General features: G+C 40.1%; 1 protein-coding gene across 8 annotated transcripts in view; it reads right to left on the reverse strand.

Annotated features, from left to right (window-relative positions):
• Positions 1-774: 774 nt before the first annotated feature.
• The window catches only part of odr4 (odr-4 GPCR localization factor homolog), a 119,220-nt gene continuing 97,675 nt past the window's right edge, over positions 775-22,319 (reverse strand). For 7 of the 8 annotated variants that reach the window (XM_072573963.1, XM_072573964.1, XM_072573958.1 and 4 more), the window contains 3 exons: positions 6,744-6,917; positions 5,725-5,798; positions 775-904 (listed from right to left, as the gene is read on the reverse strand). In XM_072573963.1, the coding sequence (XP_072430064.1) occupies positions 893-904; positions 5,725-5,798; positions 6,744-6,917 (260 nt within the window). In that variant the 3' untranslated portion in view covers positions 775-892. The remainder of the gene's footprint in view (positions 905-5,724; positions 5,799-6,743; positions 6,918-22,319) is intronic. The other variant, XM_072573966.1, reaches the window with a different exon arrangement.

The following is a 22,319-nucleotide window of genomic DNA, read 5'->3' on the forward strand; positions in this document are numbered from 1 at the left end:
ACAACTCACATTTTTTATCTCCTCCAAGCCAATCCAGCCCTAATACTTGCAAATTCCTTCAACAGGTAGATCAGGCTTTGTAGAAGGGCTCAATGATGACTGATCAGGTGGAATCCTTTTCTTAATTCTTCCATTGCCAGGTTTCATCACAGCTGCCCTGAATGAGGATTGAAAACCTTAGGACTTGAAGCTTCTGATGAGATTAAAAGTCTTTTGGTCGGCTTTTAGTCGGTCATCATATAGCAGTCAAAGGACTCAATAGCTGGGCAAGTCAACATCAGGGGAAAATAGCAGAAAAACCGAGACAACCTATTTTTAAGCATGTGAAATTCATAAGCGTCATATGCCTTCTTAATTACTGACAAGTTATGAACTTCCCTGCTGTTGAAGTTGGTCTCATGCTATTTGCAGCCAGTGCGCACTGGTCACATTTGTCTGATATGTAATCCAAATTTAATGTCCTTTCAAGAGACCTGACTATCATCAGTAAATATAAAATTCCCTTGGTTGGAATCTGATTATCTCTAATTATTTACAGATTAAAGTGTCTCCCACCAAAGAAGATGAAGATCGCAATCAGGCAAAGAGAGGTACAATTAGTTGATTTCTACTATAATTATTATTGTCCAACAATTTCAGAAGGTCCAAAATCAATTTAAAAGCAGTCACTTGTTTTTTATTCAGATCATCAACCATGACAGTCAAAAATGATGAAAGACCTGCCCATTTCTGTGGTAATAATACAAGACTAAAAACTGCACCAAAGTCTGTTGCTTCTCTCTCTGTGTAATGGTTTTATTCAAATGGAGCTGAGAATACAGTTTCAGTCAAAAAAGCATGGGAACTGGATCTTGTGTTCCTTGAAAAAGGGGTTGGATTGCTGATACAGTGTTCAAGCTGATTCCTGCAACAGAATAAAAGGGGAGTTCAAAATTCTCAACATACCTGTTACATTATGTTGTTAAACAGCATAATTTTTAAAAAGCACATTCCCAACATTGCAAAACTAGTTTCAGACTATTGTCTATCCTGTCCCAGCCATGTATCAGGAGATTCAACTCCTAAAATTTACAATAACTGCTTGCAAAGGAACCTGTTACGTTTCATGCTAAATGTAGTTTCAATATGTGGACGATGTTGAGGCTTCAAAATAAGATTATGCCTAGATCATTGCACTATCAGTTTGACTTGTCTTTCCTGCCATGTAGATGAAAGCATACTGTTAACACTATGAGTCAGCTTATTTATAATATTATCAGTGTGTCATAGTCAGCGTACTTCATATTTTCTCTTGCAGGAAAACATGAGAAAGGAAAACAGTGCTGTTAAATCACTAGGAAATTTCACATGCAAGGCCAACTTCATAAGCAAGACAGAAAAGAAAATCATGGTCATAATCTTCCATAAACAAATGAGGTAAATTACCAAATAGTCTGCTTGAAGTGTTGTCTATTGGAAAAATGATGGCCAGGCCATTAACAGTTTTCAGCTCCTCCTACAATATATGATATGGATTCTTTCACAATAATCTCAGAATAAGGAGTCCCACAATTAAGACACGTAAAGGAATTTCTTCTCTCAGAGGGCAGTGAATATATGGAATGCTTTCCTGCTGAGGGCTACTGAGGCTGTCATTAAATATGTTCAAGGCACAGATAGTAAGGAAATCATAGGTTACAGGCAAAAAACAGGAAAATGGTGTTGAGGAATGTCTGATCAGCCATGATCTTGATAAATGAAATGGCCTACTTCCACTCTTGTATTTAATGGTGACATCTGAACAAACAGATAGACACGTGTTTGCTTCACAATGCACTTAATGTCTCTGCTCTCCTAGAACTACCACTGAGCCAAAGAAGCCAATGTTAAGCTGGGATCAAAATACTCGCTGCTGTTCATTTTGTGATGAAATGGCATTGGAGCCTCATGCATTCATGCTCCAATGTACACAAAGAGAGATAGTAGCACCAAGGGATACTTCTTAATAAAAAAAAAATGAAATACTGAATCTTTTACCATTAAGACCAATGGTAGTAATTTTAAATACCTCCCTCCTTCAGTTAGGGCTGTATGCTTGCTGGTTGAATACAATGTTTTGTTATGGTCCCCATTTCTTTCAGGTGGCTTCATACACAATATAGGGGATGAGGATTCCACAGGAGAGTGAATCAATCATACAGCAGGAACAACTTTTAGGAAATTTCAGCTCATTTGCCCATTGGCTCCACACAAAGAAAGAAATCAAGAGTACTGTGCCAATGCATTCATTGACAGCATTTCTGTCTTAAGAAGCATATGTGAGAATTGCGGTTGAAGCAGGATTAAGGTATGAAAACAATGGAATCTTGTTTTTGTTATTTATCCACAATTTTTATCAGCAGTTGGTTCTGAGATTTTCTTGCAATATGGATACATTCAAAGTAGAGATTAATTAATATATTTTCCATTATTGCATATACAGGAGTGCAGGGCCAAGATAAACAAATTTCTGCTAGATGGACATTTTGGTGGTGTATTTTTCTTCTCTTTACAAAGACTTGTATGTTGGTATGTGTCCTTATGTTAAAAATACTCCATTTGGGAACAAGGGAAATAAAAGGGGGAAAAGATCATTTAGCCACTTGAGCCTGCTCCTCTATTCTGCTAGATCACGAATGATTCCCCTACCTCAATACTATTTTCCGCTATAATGTCATATCCCTTGACGTTTTTACTATCTAGAAATTTAACAATTGCTGTCTTGGACATACTAAATGACTGAGCCAGAGTACTCTGGCATAGAGAATTCCAAATCTTGCATCCCAATCTTAAGTGGTGGACTCCTTATTCTGATACTGCCTGCTTGTTTTAGCCCACAACAGTTGGCAAAAACATTTTTCTTGCACCTACATTGTCTAGCCCATTAATATTTATTTATCAATGAGCTTACCTCTCATTCCTCTAAACTCTGGACAATATAGGTTCAATTTCCTAAAAGGACAATGCCACAATCCAATTATCCTTTTTTTTAAAATTCACTCATGGATATGGGCATTGTTGACTGACTAGCATTTTTTTGCTTGTCCTTAGTTGTTCTAGAGAAGGTGGTGGTGAGCTGCCTTTTTAAAGCACTGCAGACCATGGTCTGTAGGTTTACCTACAATGTAGTACACACATACTGCTATTGAGAGTTGGTGGTGGAGTGAGTGGATGCTTGTGGGTGTGGTGCTCATAAAGCAGATTGTTTTGTCCTGGATGGCGTCAAGCTTTTGGAACATTTTAGGAGCTGCATCCAGCTAGGCAAGAGGGAAGTAGTCCATCACAGTCTTTGTAAATGGTGGATGTGCTTTGGGGAGTCAGGAGGTGAGTTATTCATCTCAGTCTTCCTAGCCTCTGACCTGCTCTTATAACCACTGCATTTATGTGGCAAGTACCGTTGAGTTTTTGCTCAATGAAAATCCTAGGATTCAGTGATAGTAAGATCACTGAATGTCAAGGGGCAATGGTTAGGTTGTCTTTTATTGGAGATTGTCATTGCCTGGCATTTGTGTGGCTCAAATTTTATTGCTGGTCAGTTGTTGATTTTCCCCTGTGGCAAGTATATATTTCATTGATAAGGAGACCAAAGCTACACACAATACTTCAGGCACTCTCCATCAAAGGCCTATACAATTGTAGCAAAATCTTTTCACTCCCGTATTCCAATTCCTCATAATTGTTTGCTGCACCTATATTCTAGTTTTCAGTGACTAATGAACAAGGACTTCCAGGTTTTTTTGTAGATTAACACTTCTTTTGCTCCGCAGTTTTTTTCCACAAAAATGGACAAGCTCACTTTTTCACATGTTATATTCTATTTGTTGCTTATTTTCTTGCTTATTCACCCACAATGTGTAAATACCGTAGAAGCTTCTCTGCATCTCCCTCATGTCTTAATTCCATCTAGTTTTGTGTCATTAAAACTTAGAAGCATTTGATCTACATTTCTAAATTGTTGATATAAATTATGAAAAGCTGAGGCCCAAGCATTGTTCCTTGCTGCACCCCACTAGTTACAACCTTCCAATCTGTGACTGACCTAGTCCTACTCTCTGTTATCCAATTCTGAATTCATGCCAACATGTCACCCCCAATCACATATATACAATTTTTCACTGTAACTTCTTTTGTAGGGTCTAATCAAAAGCCTCCTGAAAATCCAAAGTCTTCTGAAAACATCATACTGTACTACTTACATCCTCCAAGAGTTCTCAATGTTTACCAAACATGATTTCCCTTTCAAAAATTTATATTTACTTTGCCTCATCCTAGCATCAATTTCTAAGTGTATAGTTATCACATCCGTTTGCTATAGAATTTAGCATTTTCTTTACTACTAACATCAGGTGTCTGCAGGTTCTCGTTTTCTCTCTCCCTTCCTTATTTCTTAAATAGTTAGATTACATTTGTAACCTTACATGCTGCAGGAACTGTTCCAGAATCTATTGCATTTCATAAAATTATTGTTAACACACCCACTATTTCTATAGCTACCTCTTTTGACATTCTGGGATATAGATCAGGGATATAGGGGATTTATTAATTTCCAGTTCAATTAATTTTTCCAGTACTACTTTTGTTCTTAAATTGTATCCTTTGGTTCTGAATTCTTGTTAATCCCTTATTTTTCTAGCATTCCTGGCTTTTTTTCCCCCTTATCTTACACCATGAACAGACACAAAATATTGTCCAGCCTCTGTTATTTCTTTATTCCCATTATAAATTCTTCCGTCTCTGTCTGTTATTGGGCCCATAATTATCTTTGCTAATACTTTCTTTTTTACATAGCCAAACAAGTGTTTATTTTTCTTGAGAGTTTACTGTTACGTTCTATTTTCTACATATCAGATTTTTGTTTCTCCTGCATTACTAAATTTTAAAACACTGTGAATCCTTGGGCTTGCTACTTTTTTTTGAAGTAGCTTTGTAAGCCTCTTCTATTGATCTAATATAATCTTGAATTACTTCTCCTGTTAGCCATGGTTGGATCTCCCTTTCTGATTCCTTTGAGGCAGATAAAAAAGTAAATCTGTCATAAATCAATCACTTACTATTTAATTCTTTAAATGTTAGGTATTTCCTGCCTACCACCATAGGTTTTCATGTATATTCTCAGTCTACCTCAGTCAATTTACCCTTCATACCCTCATAGTTTCCTTTGCTTAGATTTAACTTAGTTTCAAATTGAATTACATCACTTTCAAACTTCTTTACACAAATTAGCCATTTTCATTGCAAAATACCAGATCTGAAGTGCATGTAGGTGGAGAGCAAGAAAAAAAAACATAACTATTTCGCAGGAGGGATTAACTTACCATAATTAATAAAGTTGATTCTGTATATGCAATGTTGTCAAGATCAAGGCACTCAGAAATTGAGCTTTTATAGTGCATATTTTCACCTTAACTTATGTATTCAAGTTTAATTTCTAGTGATGTGTTATTGATAGAATGCTATCATTCAAATATATGGAACATTAAGAATTGATATTTCTATTTCTATGTGCTCAGCCACTCTTTGGTTTGCTGGCTGACTATGTATGTAGAACAAAAAGAAAGCCCTATTTAGCTTCAGCAAGTTTTAGGACAGCATGTGCTTGGTGACAGGAGCAATGGAAACTTAGCAAAACCAGGGTTTTTTTTTAATAGAAAAGCATGAAGCAGCACTTTTATGTAGTTTCACTTATAATAGTTAAGTTCGACTTACACCAATGAAGTTCCCAAAATAAATCACAGAGACTGCTACTGCGATGACTCCTACACCTGCTGCTGCCGCCACACCTAAGAAACAAGACACAAACAAATTTTATGAAGCCAAAGAAATGAAGCAGATAATGTATGCATGTCTCCACTATACCCACAAATAGCTTTAGGTAGAAGGAATGGATGTCAGAACATAATAGGCGATATAATATAAATCAAGGGATTTAGTTCCAACCATGTATCACACTGAACTTGAATTTTATTGATTAATTGAGCTTTGTACCCTTCTAGAGATGTGCACAATGCCAGCTGACTCTGGCATGCTCTCTCAAAAGGGTGCCCATGTAGAGGTTTCCTGCATGCACTGAAAATAGTATTGGGGTACAATCCTAATGTCACACAGCCCTACTGGCTGATTGACAACAGAGTTCCTAATTTGAATCACAAAGATCAAGTCAACAAATTTTCTGCATCAATCCAGTAAGAACTGCTGATCTGCTAGAGGCCAAGCATCCGACTTGCGAACAAAGTAATTTTGAATAACTTTTGCAATTGCAAAATGTCTAGATGTATTGTGGAATGTTTCTGGTGGTATTGTGCTGAGTTCTTTGACTTGATGGGAAATTTTGCTGCATCGACACAACATAGGGAAGGAGTAAGTAACCTGTTTGCACAAAAGCTGCAATATGTATGGGGCATGCAGTTGTGGCGCTTCTGGGTCAGCCGGACATTGGGGAAATGGAGCAAAAGCTGCAGACAGGGCAAGTGCTTTGTGATGCCTTTTGCTAAGCTGGAGCCAGATTCCACCTGGTTCCTTGACACAGGAGACTGTCTGGCAGGTCAGCTAATGAGCATTTCAATGTTTGTGCTTATGTGCATTCTCCTTTTATGTTGCCCATTGAGGTCCTCATTCTGAGTTCTTTACATCAGAACTCATCTGCAACCTTGCTCTCCAGTCAGCTGATAAATGAATCAGCCTTTACTGCTGGTGTGGCTGTAGCCTACTCATGCCTAGTGACTCACCACGTGCAAAATCTATAGAAGCTTCAAAGACAGAATCAGCGCAAGCATCTGAGCAGCTGGTTCGAAATGTCATATCAAATGATGGGGCTACTTCATCAGTGCTGGATTCTAGCTCTCTCACTTCCTCTGGTTCCTGGGACTGTTGTGGCTGGGCAGATGGCAGTTCTCGTTTGTCTGAAAGCAAAAGAAATCAGAAAAGGAAGTTTGATGTGAGGGAAAGGGGATGGGACGGAAAGCAAGATACACATGGTCACACCATTAGTATCTTGTTCATCATTTCATGTCTCAGGATGAGAGCGAGCTGGGAGTTGAGAAGAGGCTAAGGCAGGAACATACCAGCATCCTCAAGATCTCAGCACACTGGATGACTCTTTTGTAAATGGCCCCATAATGCGGAGTGTCATCTCCTCCAAAGGGCTCAGGAAATGCAGCTGTCCTAATCTCCACCAGTTTTGCTCTGCTCCCTTTTAGTATGCCTCACCTTATTCTAGAAGAGAGAGCAGAATATTGGCAGTTCTACTGCACTGTTATCCTGATGTACCTAACACAGCTGAATCACTGAAAGTAACTGGTGGCAGTGGGTGATGAGTGTGAGGGTGAACATTTGTACAAATACCTGGATGTTAAGCTATGAACTCTGAGAGTCAGGGATGCTGTTCGGTGAGTGGCACAGAGTGGTGCATTGAACAGTGAGAGGAGCTGGTGATGTCATATCAAGATGTGTTCACCGACTCTGGCTTTCCATGTAGGGTTATTCAATTTTGTGGCAGTACCACCAGTCGTTGAAGCCAGATGCTGGAGTTGACCATTCTGGTCACTGTTCCTACTTCTTTCTGAAGGTGGTTCTTGAAGGTTTCCTGGTTTCCAGTTGTGTCGCTTCTTGTAACTGCCTGCATCACCAATGTCATTAGAGTCACATCTATTACCTGGGATCCTCTTTGTGCTGGTGCGCCACATTCAATCTTCTAAATTGGTCTACATTCCCTATAAGAGGGACAGCCAACTGCATGAGCCGTTTTCAGCACAATGTTACTTAGCCCCCTACAGAGTGCACAGGCAGTCAGCAGCATGCATCCACTCATTAATATTTTATAAAAATGCAAACGGAATAGCAGCATCATGTTTACCAGCTGCCCACCTTCAATGAAACCAGAGCAAGCAGATTGCAAATCGTGAATCTCAGTACCCTAAAACTGGGAAAACCAATTTTTCAGCCATTATTGAAAGTAACTAACTACACTTTAAACAAATAATTGCATTATTAGGCCAAAAATATTTGAGGAACTTTAAGGTTAAACTTCCCATTATAGCTGCTCAGGCCACAGATGGAGAGTCACTAATGTACAACACCTGAGGAGCACAATTCCATGCGTCGAAGTGGATAATTTACTGTTTCATATTTAGATTAATGCTTACAGCCTTATGATTGCAAAAAACAAATCATACGATTTATAGTATTAGGTTAGAAACAAATAATTATTTTGTAACAAAGAGTACAAAATAACACAAAGATAGAAATAAATACAACTTCGTACCAGAGGTAAACTCACTGCTACAAAACAATGTAATGCTCGCTTTTACTGAATAATTTTAACAGTGATAATACAAGTCTAAAATCATATATCAGTAAGGTAGTGCATGTGGGTGTGCCAAGACACCCTTGTTCATATTTTTCCATACTGATGTCAATGTAGGCTATTGTATTTTGAAATCTTTTAAAATATTGGAGTGGGTATTAAATTGAGCCCATAACAACCTTCATTTCAAGTGCCACAATCCCACCAAATGATCCCAGAGAGTTGAAGATCCATATGAACATTTACCACATGAAATGCAAAGCAAACCACTGTGGCGCAGATGATATTGCTTGTGTGCCAAATTGAGGCTGAGATGGCTATATTGGAATGAAATTAATAGCATGTGTTGGCCTTGCTCAGCAAAGCATCAAAGTAAATGGAGGAAGGCCCCCTCATCTTAGAAGAGCTAATGTAGGATTTCCAAGTAAGTTAATTAGTACTTTAGGGTGATATTTGCTGAATTTACATACTGTTCAATGTACAATTTGTCTGCAAAGAGGGGGATCCACCTGTTGTTGGCTCCTTTACAGATTACCCACCTCTGTCAAAGTTGGTCTGGTAAGGCTACCTCCAGGGATACAGCATGTCTGAGAGCATGAAGGAAAACACTAAGCAGTAGGATAAGCAACCATAAGACGGAATAGAAGAAGGAATCTCAGGAGGAGGCCATGTCCATAGAGGATCTAAGAGTGCACTTCTACTTAAAACTTCACTGAGTAGCAGTGCATAAGTTATGACATCTGTCGTAGCCACAGCTGCAGCCACGAAGGTATGGCTGTCAAGGTTACTTTACTTTTAATTTATGTGCTTTGGGCTGTTTGTAGGCTGTAAATAATGACAGTAGTTTTGACAAAATGTGTCATTTTATGATCTTTATGTTTTGGAAATTTAAATTTGTAATTGTAAGATAACAAATTCTAGAAATCAGAAATTGCCAGATCACCCAAGGTTTTTACTTAGTAAACATCATTCCATATGTATTTACAAATAAGAATTAGAAGGGTAAAAGCTATGAAACAACAGGCGAGCTTGTTAACAGATGAATTGAAGACATGAATTATGAGCAGAATTGCCTGCCTTCATTAAGAAATGTTAATTATTTATATAATTGCCCCAAATCAAAGAAAGGTCGTTAACAAAGCAAGGTGTTGAAAAAAAAACTTTTCAGTTCAAAGGACAAATTTGGGAATTGAAGTCAATTAGTTGAAATCTTGATCTTGGACATTCCAGGTATGTTACAAAAGGAAAATAATTGGAATGTTGGCCTTTCATCCAAAGAGGATGGAATAAGCAAAGAAATTAAGATTTGCGAATTTCCAGCATAATAGATACTAATCTTCAGTCAATTCAATTCACTCCACGTTGTATCAAGAAACGGTTGGAAGCACTGCATATTGCAAAGATCCTGTGCCTTGACAAGATTCCAGTAATAGTAGAAGACCTGAGCTTGAGAACGTGCCATTGCCGAGCGAAGCTGTTCCAGTAGAGTTATAACATCAGCATCTACCCAATAATGTGGAAAATTGTCCAGATATGTCGCGGACACAAAAAGAAGGACCATGTCAACCTGGACCAATTACAGTCCCATCAATCTATTCTCGATTATCTGTAAAGTGATGGAAGGTGTCATCAACAGTGCTATCAAGCAGCACTTGCTTAGCAATAACCTGCTCAATGGGGCCCAGTTTGGCCACTCAGCTCCTGACCTCATTACAGCCTTTGACATCTAGGTTGCATTCGACAGAGCCTTCACAAAACTGGAATCAAGGGGTATTAGAGGACAAATTCTCTGCTGGTTGGAGTCATGCCTGTCCCACAGGAAGATGGTCATGGTTGTTGGAGGTCAGTCATCTCAGCTCCATGGCACTTCTGCAGGAGTATCCTAGGCCCAATGAACTTCATCTGCTTCATCAATGAGCTTCCCTCCATTATAAAGTCAGAAGTAGAGACAATATTCAGGTTTGGGATGACAAGTGGCAAGTAACATTTGAGCCACACAAATAGCAGGCAATGACCATCTCCAATAAAAGAAAATCTAGTCATTGCCCCTTGACATTCAATTACCATCACTGAATCCCCAACTATCAATATCTGAGGGGTCACCACTGGCCAGAAATTCAATTGGTCTCATCACAAACACAGTGACTACGAGAAAGGGTCAGAGGCCAGGAATACTGTGGTGAGTAACTCATCTCCTGACTCCCTGAAGCCTGCCCATCATCTTCAACACACAAGTCAGGTCTGTAATGAAATACTCACCACTTACCTGGATGAGTGCAATAACACTCAAGAAGCCTGACACCATGCAGGACAAAGTAGCTGCTTGACTAGCACCATATCTACAAGCATCTACTCCGTCCACCACTGATGCTCAGTAGCATGCACTATCTACAAGAGGCACTGCAGAAGTTCACCAAAGATCCTTCAAAAGCACTTTCCAAATCCATGACCACTTCCATCTAGAAAGGCGAGGGCAGTAGATACATGGGAACACGCCTCCGTCAAGATCCTCTTCAAGCTACTCACCATCCTGTTTTGGAAATGTTTTCATTTTGATTTTATTTCCATGTGTATTTTACAGTATGAATACAATAAAATAGTGAAAAGCTTTTATTTGTCGCCATAAAAAAGCACCATTTTAAATAATTTAAGAATAAGGAATAAAAGAAAGATATAGCTTGAAGGAGCCAGCTCATTACCGTCAACAGTACTTGCGTCACAATGCTTCTGCCAATGCTTCACCACTGTCTACACCAAACCAACCAACATCAAAATCGCTGATCTTCAAATGCCACCTTTGTTGTTGGACCAATTCTCCTCCACCACTGCCTCAATGTGGCTCAGTGGTTAGCACTGTTGCCTCACAGCGCCAGAGACCCGGTTTTAATTCCTGCCTCAGGCAACTGTCTGTGTGGAGTTTGCACATTCTCCCCGTGTCTGCGTGGGTTTCCTCTGGGTGCTCCGGTTTCCTCCCACAGTCAAAAAATGTGCAGGTTAGGTGAATTGGCCATGCTAAATTGCATGTAGTGTTAGGGGTAAATATAGGGGAATTGGTCTGGGTGGGTTGCTCTTCGGAGGGTCGGTGTGGACTTGTTGGGCCGAAAAGCCTGTTTCCACACTGTAAGTAATCTAATCTAAATTTCAAAATACCAGGCAAGTGTTTTTAAGGTAGGAATTTAAACCAGAATATGAGCAAATATCATAACACATCTGGACAGCTGTAAACTCCATAGTGTAAAGCAAGCTACAGTTTTGGCTGAAGTTATGATTTAACTCACAAATGGCCTTTTTATATAAAAAGTCAATACAGAAAAGAAAACCGCTTGTGTTCCCAAGGTAGACAAAACAAAATGAAGATGACAGGAATGAATCTTGGCTTTATCAGTGATGGTATTGATTATAAACGCAAGGAGGCTATGTTGGAGCTTTACAAATTTTGGTTAGGCTACAGCTGGAGTACCTTGCGGATTTCTGCAGTAGAGAAAGGATGTGATTGCATTGGAGGGGTGCAGAGGAGCTTCACCAGGATGTTGACTGGCTGGAGTAGTTCAGCTTTAAAAAGAGGCTAGATAAGGTTGAGTTGTTTTTTTTAGCATAGAAGGCTGAAAGGGGACCTGACTGAGATTTTTAAGATTATGAGGGGCATGGACAGTGTTGATAGAAAGCAGATGTTTTTCTTAATTGAAGGGTCAATAATGAGGGGCATAATTTTAAGGTGAAAGGCAGGAATATTTGAGGAAATTTTATTCATACAGAGGGTAGTGGAAATCTGGAAAGCACTGCCCGTAAAGGGAGTTGAGGTGGGAAACCTCAACTTTAAAAAAAGTACTTGGATGAGCACTTAAAAATATCAACATTCAAGACAATGGATCAAGTGCTGCAAAATGGGACTAATGTAGAGTAGTTTTGTCAGTGCAGATGGGCTGAAGGGCCATTTCTATGCTGCATGATTCGATGAACTGAAAACACCAAGATGTTCTATGTCATAAATGTGAGGCAGATTGTTGAAGATTAAAACCAAAAGTCACATTTCTACAAAGTGCATACTCCATTCAGTTATAAAACCTATGAAAACCCAATTGCTTCTCATCTATTTACCATGATTATAAGTACGAATGCACTGGATTGTGGAAGGGAACATTATAAAGATTGTTATCTTGAGAGACACTGGTTCAGTCTTTTCTCCCAAAGGTTCATTGAGTCAGATAACAGTACAGCATGGAAACAGACCATTCAGTCCAACCCGCCCATTCTGACCAGATATCCTAAATTAATCTAGTGACATTTGGCAGCTTTTGGCCCGTGTCCCTCTAATCGCTTCCTTTTCAGATATCAATCCAGATGCCTTTTAAATGGTGCAATTGTACCAGCTTCCTCCACTTCCTGTGGTAGCTCATTCCATACACGCCTCACCACCTACATGAAAAAGTTACCCCATAGGTCCCTTTTAAAATACTTCCCCTCTCACCTAAAACCTATGCCCTCTAGTTCCGTACTCTACCAACCCAATGAAAAGTTCTTGTCCATTTACCCTATCCATGTCCCTCATGATTTTAGAAACCTCTATACGGTCACCCCTCAGCCTCCAATGCTCCAGGGAAAATAGCTCCAGCCTATTCAGCCTCTCAAACCCTCCAATCCTTGCAACATCCTCATAAATCTTTTCTGAACGCTTTCAAGTTTCACAGTATTCTTCCTATAGCAGGGAGACCAGAATTGCCTGCAGTATTTCAAAAATGGCCTAACCAATGTCCTGTACAACCGCAACAAGACTTCCAAACTCCTATACTCAATGCACTGACCAATAAGGCCAAGCAAACTAAATGCCTTTTTCACTACCTTGCCTACTTATGACTCTCCTTTCAAGGAACTATGAAGGTGCACTCCAAGGTCTCTTTGCTCAGCAACACTCCCCAGGACCTTAACATTAAGTGTATACATACTGCCCTGATTTATCTTTCCAAAATGCAGCATCTCACATTTATCTAAATTAAACCCAATCTACCATTCTTGGTCCATTGACCCATCTGATCAAGGTACACTTGGTACATCCCAGATGTGTCAGAATGCCATGCAAATAAATTGCAGGAAGGAAGTATTTGTTCTTGGTTAACTTGTTTGGGTTGTCAAAGAAACAGTCAGTTTAGGAATAGCTTTAAAATAGGCAGTTTACGCCTGGCGGTGGATCATCTTGGAAGTAGGCAGACAAAACAAGCTACTACATGCTGTTGATCACAAAGCAAGAAGAGCTATGAAGTCCGTACTTATGCCAGATTGTCCACAATTGTGAGGTGCTTAGAATGTTGAAAGGTTGTGTAGCTGGATGCTTGTGGAAGGACTGCAAGAAATCTCAGATTTTAGATAATAGCAGGAACACTCAGAAAAATCAAAGTGAATTCCTGAGACCTGTGGCACACTTTGGTTTGATCCCAGGAGAAGTGAAGGAACCCTCAAGATCCTAGAAGATACAGGGAACTCTTGGATGGAATTAAAGGCAGAATGGGATGTGATATGTTGAAATTTTTTGGGTATCCAATCAAAGCATTTTGAAAACACAGATAAGTGGGTGAAAATAGAAACACTTGCCTTGTTTATTCTTGTACAGTAAATGCGCTTGTTTAAAATCTGAAATCTTGGATTGTACTTTGTTCAGTAACCAGCTAGGAGTTCAAATTCATTTTTAAAAGTTAATGGTCTTCCTCAAGATTATTAGCAACACTTCAGTTTATAGTACATTATATCATTGTCCCTACTGACAAACAGAAGCAGAATAAGTGCATACAAAATCTTGGATGCAAGTCAGGCTTACCGCTGGTGCAAGATGGCACTGACCATAACATACATTGCCTTACATGCTCCTCAATCAGAGCCCTGCAATTTTTTTCAGGTGAACGGGATGATACTCCTCAAATATATTCATTTGTTGTGGTAGCCCATGACTAAAGTTGACAAAATGGCCAACTGTGGCTTTTTAGCTGACACAAGTTGGCCAAAAGAGATTGACAGCTACACGCTACAGATGCTCATTGAGAGACTTGTGGTCTCCATACAGTGTTACTGGTTAAGATAATGAAAGGGCTCTGGTGATTATTTTCCAGCATTCTATAGACTCTGGAAGAGTTCCAATGGACTGGAGGGTAGCTAATGTAAGCTCACCTTTTAAAAGAGGAAGGAGAGAGCAAATGGGGAATATACACTGGTTAGCCTGGCATCAGTGGCGGGGAAAATGCTGAAGTTAATTATTAAGGATGTAATAACTAAGTACTTGGAAAGCAGCGATAGAAACGGTCCAAGTCAGCATGGATTCACTCAAGGGAAATCATGCTTGACAAATCTTCTGCAATATTTTGAGGATGCAATCAGTCGAATAGACAATAGTAAATTGGTAGATGTTGTGTATCTAGGCTTTCAGAAGACTTGACAAGGTTCGGATTCTGGGTAATCCGAAATGGAGGACGGGAAAATTTCTGGCTGTAACAGCTACTCCTTTTTTTAAGGAATTTTAGGTGTTGGAGGTGATTTCCTCAAATTCCAGGAGCAGCAATTACTGTTTCATATGCTGTTGCATTGTTTTGGAACTTAGGGAAAAACAAAGTCAAAACAACAACAGTTTTAAAAAGGGAGAGGTACAGACAAAGGAAGCACATGGTGAGGTCAGTGCAGGAGAGAGAGAGAGAGAGAGAGAGAAACTGACACCACAGTGAACCTGCACAGTTACTGCCTTTACTGTTTGAATTCGCTGGACATCGAGTGCATCTGGGAAAATCAACAAACAGTGAAATTCACAACTGATCTGGGAGGAACTGTTTGGGTGAAGTCACAGCACGGTGAATAGTTTTAACCTGGAGCAGTGTTTTGGAGAGGAATAAGAAGTTGTCATTTTCTGTGTCTGTCGATTATGAAGGAGCAAAAATGGCCTTTAGTAGAGTGATATGCGCTTCTTGTCAGATGTGGGAGAATTTACAGGTTACTGTGGATTATATCTGCAATAAATGCTGTTGGTTGCGCATCCTATCAGATCAAATGGATCGGTTGGAGAGACAGTTAGAGGCAATGAGGAATTTGCAACAGCAATGGTATGTGATGGATAGCAATTATAGGAAGGGGGGAAAGTCTCAAATACAGTCACATAGATGGTTAAATCCAGGAAAGTTAAGAGAGGTAGGTAGTTAGTGCAGGAGTCTTCTGTGGCTATCCCCATTTCAAAAAAGTATGCTGTTTTAGAAAATGTAGGGGATGATGGATTCTCAAGGGAATGTAGCACGAATTGCCAAGTTTCTGGTATTGAGACCGGCTCTAATGCAATGAGGGATACGTCGGGTTTCAAGAGATCAACTGTGTTAGCGACTCTCTAGTCCGAGTTACAGACAGATGTTTCTGTAGCCAGCAGCAAAAAATCAGAATGGTGTATTGCTTCCCTGGTGCCAGGATCAAAGATGTCTCAGACAGGGTGCAGAATGTTCTCAAGTGGGAGATGGGTCAGCAAGACATCATTGTCCACATTGCAACCAATGACATAGGAAGGGAAAAGAAGATTCTGAAGGGAGATTACAGAAAGTTAGGCAGGAATTTAAAAAGGAGATCCTCGAAAGTAATAATATCTGGATTATTTCCAGTGCTATGAGCTAGTGAGAGCAGGAATAGGAGAATAGACCAAATGAATGCATGGCTGAGGAGCTAGTGTATGGGAGAAGGATTCACATTTTTGGATCATCGGAATCTCTTTTGGGGTAGAAGTGACCTGTACAAGAAGGACAGATTACACTTAAATTGGAAGAGGATTAATATACTGGCAGGGAGATTTGCTAGAGCTGGGTGGAAGGATTTAAACTAGTAAGATGGTGGGGGGGATCCAGGGAGATAGTGAGGAAAGAAATCAATCTTAGACTGGTACAATTGAGAACAGAAGTGAGTCAAACAGTCAGGGCAGCAAGGGACAAGGTAGGACTAATACATTAAATTTATTTCAATGCAAGGGGCCTAACAGGGAAGGCAGATAAACTCAGGGCCTGGTTAGGAACATGGGATTGGGATATCATAGCAATTACAGAAACATGGCTCAGGGATGGGCAGACTGGCAGCTTAATGTTCCAGGATACAAATGCTACAGGAAGGATAGAAAGGGAGGCAAGAGAGGAGGGGAGAGGCGTTTTTGATAAAGGATAGCATTACAGCTGTGCTGAGGGAGGATATTCCTGGAAATACATCCAGGGAAGTTATCTGGGTGGACTGTGAAATAAGAAAGGGAGGATCACCTTATTGGGATTGTATTATAGACCCCCTAATAATTCAGTATGTAGCTACTTGAGAAGGTACAAACTTTGACCTACCCTTGGGAAATAAGGCAGGGGAGGTGACTGAGGTGTCAGTGGGAGAGCACTTTGGGGCCAGCGACCATAAGTCTATTAGATTTAAAATAGTGATGGAAAAGGATAGACCAGATCTAAAAGTTGAAGTTCTGAATTGGAGAAAGGCCAATTTCGACGGTATTAGGCAAGAACTTTCAAAAGCTGATTGGGGGCAAATGTTCACAGGTAAAGGGACAGCTGGAAAATGGGAAGCCTTCAGAAATGAAATAATGAGAGTCCAGAGGAAGTATATTCCTGTTAGGGTGAAAGGAAAGGCTGGTAGGTATAGGGAATGCTGAATGACTAAAGAAATTAAGGGTTTGGTTAAGAAAAAGAAGGAAGCATATGTCAGGATAGATTGAGTGAATCCTTAGAAGAGTATAAAGGCAGTAGGAGTATACTTAAGAGGGAAACCGAGAGGGCAAAACGCTTTGGCAAATAGAATTAAGGAGAATCCAAAGGGTTTTCACTAATACATTAAGGACAAAAGAGTAACTAGGGAAAGAATAGAGCTCCTCAAAGATCAGCAAGGCGGCCTTTTTGTGGAACCGCAGAAAATAGAGGTGGTACTAAATGAGTATTTTGCATCTGTATTTACTGTGGAAAAGGACATGGAAGACATAGAATGTAAGGGAATAAATGGTAACATCTTGAAAAATGTTCATGTTACGGAAGAGGAAGTGCTGGATGCCTTGAAACGCATAAAGGTGGATAAATCGCCAGGACCTGAGCAGGTGTACCCTAGACGTCTTTGGGAAGCTAGGGAAGTGATTGCTGGGCCTCTTGCTGAGATATTTGTATCATCGATAGTTACAGGTGAGGTGCAGGCTGGCTAACGTGGTGTCACTGTTTCAGAAGGTTGGTAGGGACAAGTCAGGGAACTATAGACCAGTGAGCCTGATGTCGGTGGTGGGCAAGTTGTTGGAGGGAATCCTGAGGGACAGGATGTACATGTATTTGGAAAGGCAAAGTTTGAATAGGGATAGTCAATGTGGCTTTGTGCTTGGGAAATCATGTCTCACAAACTTGATTTGAGGTTTTTTGAAAAAGTAACAAAGAGGACTGATTAGCGCAGAGCGGTAGATGTGATCTATTTGGACTTCAGTAAGGCATTCAACAAGGTTCCTCACGGGAGCCTGGTGAGCAAGGTTAGATCTCATGGAATACAGGGAGCACGACCAATTAGATATAGAAGTGGCCCAAAGGTAGAAGACAGAGGGTGGTGGTGAAGAGTTGTTTTTCAGACTGGAGGCCTGTGACCAATGAAGTGCCACAAGGGTCCACTACATTTTGTCATTTATATAAATGATTTGGATGTGAGCATAAGAGGTACAGTTAGTAAGTTTGCAGATGATACCAAAATTGGAAGTGTAGTGGACAGCGAAGAAGGTTACCTCAGATTACAGCAGGATCTAGATCAGATGGACCAATAGGCTGAGAATTGGCAGATGGAATTTCATTCAGATAAATGTGAGGTGATGCATTTTGGGAAAGCAATTCTTAGCAGGACTTATACACTTAATGCTAAGGTCCTAGGGAGTGTTGCTGAACAAAGAGATCTTGGAGTGCAGATTCATGGCTCCTTGAAAGTGGAGTCGCAGGTAGATTAGGATAGTGAAGAAGGCATTTGGTATGCTTTATTTTATTGGTCAGAGTATCGACTACAGGGGTTGGGAGGTCATGTAGCGCCTGTACAGGACATTGGTTTGGCCACTGTTGGAATATTGTGTGCAATTCTGGTCTCCTTCCCATCGGAAAGATGTTGTGAAACTTGAAATGGTTCAGAAAAGATTTACAAGAATATTGCCAGTGTTGGAGGATCTGAGTTATAGGAAAGGCTGAACAGGCTGGGGCTGTTTTCCCTGGAGTGTCGGTGGCTGAGGGGTGACCTTATAGAGGTTTACAAGATTATGAGGGGCATGGAAAGGATAAATAGACAAAGTCTTTTCTCTGCGGCAGGGGAGTCCAGAACTAGAGGGTATAGGTTTAGGGTGAGAGGGGAAAGATATAAAAGAGACCCAAGGAGCAACTTTTTCACACAGAGGGTGGTAGGTGTATGGAATGAGCTGACAGAGGAAGTGGTGGAGGCTGGTACAATTGCAACATTTAAAAGGCATTCAGATGGGTATATGAACAGGAAGGGTTTGGGGGGATATGGGCTGGGTGCTGGCAGGTGGGACTAGATTTGGTTGGGATATCTGGTAGGCATGGGTGGTTGGACCGAAGGGTCTGTTTTCGTGCTATACATTTCTATGACTCTATGACAAGAGATTAGTCAGCAAAATTAAAGTTTATGGTATTGGAGATAATGTATTAACGTGGATAGAGAACTGGGTGGCAGACAGGAAGCAAAGACTTGGAATAAACAGGTTTTTTTCAGAGTGGCAGGCTGTGGTGAGTGAGGTATTAAAGGGTTCAATGCCAGGACCCCAGCTGTTCCCTATGTTAATGATTTGGACGAAGGAAATTTGGACGAACGTGCAGATGACACTAAGCTGCGTGTCAGTCTGTACTGTAAGGGGGCATGCTAAGAGGCTGTAGTGTGATTTGGACAGGCTGGCTGAATGGTCAAATACTTGGCAAATGCAATGTGGATAAATGTGAAGGTATACACGTGGGTGGCAAAAACAGAAGGCTATTATCTGAATGGTGGCAGTTTAGGAAAAGGTGACGTGCAACGTGACCCGGGTGTCATGGTGGAACAGTCGCAGAAGGTTGGCATGCAGGTGCAGCAGACGGTGAGGAAAGCTAATGGCATGCTGGCCTTCATAACAAGAAGGATTGGGTGTAAGAGTAGTGATGCCTTGCTGCAGTAATACAGGGCCTAGGCTGCAGCATTCTGAGCAGCTAAGCTGAGTGGTAATAGCGAGGACACTGACAGCGTGTTAACTGTAATAGCAATAAGCTTCTCCTCCATATAGCACACTGAAGGGTAAGTTACACTGTGATACTTATTAAGGTGAGCAAATATTCCATTCAGGAAGACAGGCTGCACACTTTGCACAAATTTGGAGGTAGACTCATCTATGTTATTCAACACGGTCTATGTGCTTTAGACAAAGTCTCTGAGGGTATCAATTTTATTTTGGTCTAAGTCCATTAGACTACTTCAGAAGCTTGAACTATTGAAGTTCATACCCCAAGTCCTCTGCAGAAGAAAAAAATACCAGAAAATACCCTCTGGTGAGTTGATACCAATTGCTATCCCTTCCCATCTCTGTCATTATATTCTTATTCTTTATTTATTCTTTCATATGATGTGGGCATCACTGGTTTGGCCACTATTTGTTTCCCATTCCTAACTGCACTCGAAAAAGTGGCTGAAAGCTGTCTTCTTAAGTCTCTGTACTATACATGGAGTAGGTACACCCACAGTCCTGTTAAGGAATTACAGGATTTTTATCTGATGATAGTGAGATTACAGCGATGCAGTTTCAAATGAGAATTATGTGTGATGTGAAGGGGAATTTATAAGTGGTGGTGTTTCTATGCATCTGCTCACCCTGTCCTAGGCATTAAAGGTCATAAGTTTGGAAGATGCTGTCTAAAGATCCTTGGCAGCAGATCTTGCAAATGAACATACACTGCTGCCACTGTCCATCAGTGGTGGATAAGGTACCAGTCAAATGAGTGGTGTTGAGCTTCAAGAGTGATTGGAGCTGCACCCAATAGCAATCTGTGGCATTTTATATCTCATTCCCGACTTGTAAATGATGGAAAGGCTTTGGCAAGTTAGGTGATGAGTTACTACCACAGAATTTCCAGCCTTTGATTTATAATTACAATATTTATATGGATAGTCCAGTTCGGATTTTGGTCAATGATAACCTTGAGGTGTTGATGGTTGGCGAAATAACAGTAGTTTTTGAAAATCAAGGAGAAATGTTTAGACTTTCTCTCATCAGAGAGGGTTCTTGCCTGGCCTATTTGCCTGTATAGCAAATATTTTCTGTTTTTTTTTTATCAATGCAAGCTCAATGCTGTCCACTTCTTGCTGCATATGATGACAGACTGCTTCAAAATTTGATGATTTGAGATGCCGGTGTTGGACTGGGGTGTACATATTAAAAATCACACAACACCAGGTTATAGACCTGGTTTTGTGTGATTATCAAAATTTGATGAACAGCATCTGAAATTGAACATTGTGCAATCAGCAGCAACACTCTCACTTTTGGCCTTATAATGGAGTGAACGTAATTAATGAATCACCAAAGATAACTTGATTTAGGAAACTATCCTAATGAATTCATTCAGCAATATCTTGGGCAGAGATGATTGGTCACCAACAACCTTTGTGCTGGATGTAACTTCAGCGAATCAAATGCTGCTTTGATGATGTCAACAACTACACTCTCACCTCACATTTGAAGTTCAGATTTTTTAAAATCCTTGTTTTATCAAAGCCAAATTGAATCAGCAGCCAAGAAGCCCAACCATACAGCAACATATTTCTTTGTAAGTGCAATCAAAGGTTACTATCAATAACACCTTCCATCATATTTCTGATATTCAGGATTAGATGGATGGAACAATAACTAGCCAGGTTGAATTGATCCTGCTTATATCTGGTAAGCTACATGTAGATTCTTCCTTTAACATAGCCTATATATTATACAAATGTCTGCAGCTAAGACCAGGCCAGTGAGAGCGAAATCAAGGGGTTATGCATGTTCATTACCACTCATCATTACTATGCATTAACTGCAAGACTTTTTCACAATCTAGGAAGCTGAAATGAAAAGGTTATTGGGATTGAGGTAGAATGGTGAAGAAAGCAAAAAGGCAGAGGGGTATAGGTTGAAACATATGCATCCTGTCATGAAGATTAGGTATGACTTTGGAGAATTGAAGAGGAGGTTTAAGTATAAAAACTTAGTATACCCCCAGTATTGCAAGGACCATTGCTTCCATTCTGTCTCATCTCATTCTTGCCAGAAGCATGTTCCAAACAGGGGAGAAGGCTATATATTCGCATTGCCCCTTCTGTGATGGCAGTTTGCTGCCTAGTAGAAGTCACTCATTTCTTTGGCAAAAAAAAACTAAAGGTAAGAGTCTTACAACAACCATGGGTGATATTATCATTCAATAGCTGCCACTGTGTCTGCATAGGTGATAGGAGTTGTAGCTATGAAATGTGTAATTGTTCAAATTGATGTGAACAATACAATATGAAATATGTTGTAATGCTTCTGGCAGATTGCAGGTAACGAGAATAGCATGAATTAAGCATCTAATGAGGCTCTTGTCAGAAGACTGTTCTTAACTAGACAATTCTAGTCACATTATGAGTCTTCATCCAGCACAACCTCCCATGAAGCTAAACTTTTGCAAATGACTAAATATCACTCAGTACTTGATCATAAAATTCAAAGACACCACAGGACAGTACTGAGAAAGTGCGAAACTATTGGAAATGCTGTTTTTCAGATGAGACGTTAAACCAAGGTCCCATCTGCCTGCACAGCTGGACGTAAAAGATCGAAAAGCACTATTTCAAAGAAGATTAGGGGAATCACCCTATTGTACTGACTGATAATTATTACTCAATTGGCATTACAAAAACAGATGCTCACATCATTATTGCATACTGTTAAAAATCACACAACACCAGCTTATAGTCCAACAGGTTTAATTGGAAGCACACTAGC

The sequence above is a fragment of the Chiloscyllium punctatum genome, chromosome 7 (assembly GCF_047496795.1).
Source record: "Chiloscyllium punctatum isolate Juve2018m chromosome 7, sChiPun1.3, whole genome shotgun sequence".
Classification (NCBI taxonomy): Eukaryota; Metazoa; Chordata; class Chondrichthyes; order Orectolobiformes; family Hemiscylliidae; genus Chiloscyllium; species Chiloscyllium punctatum.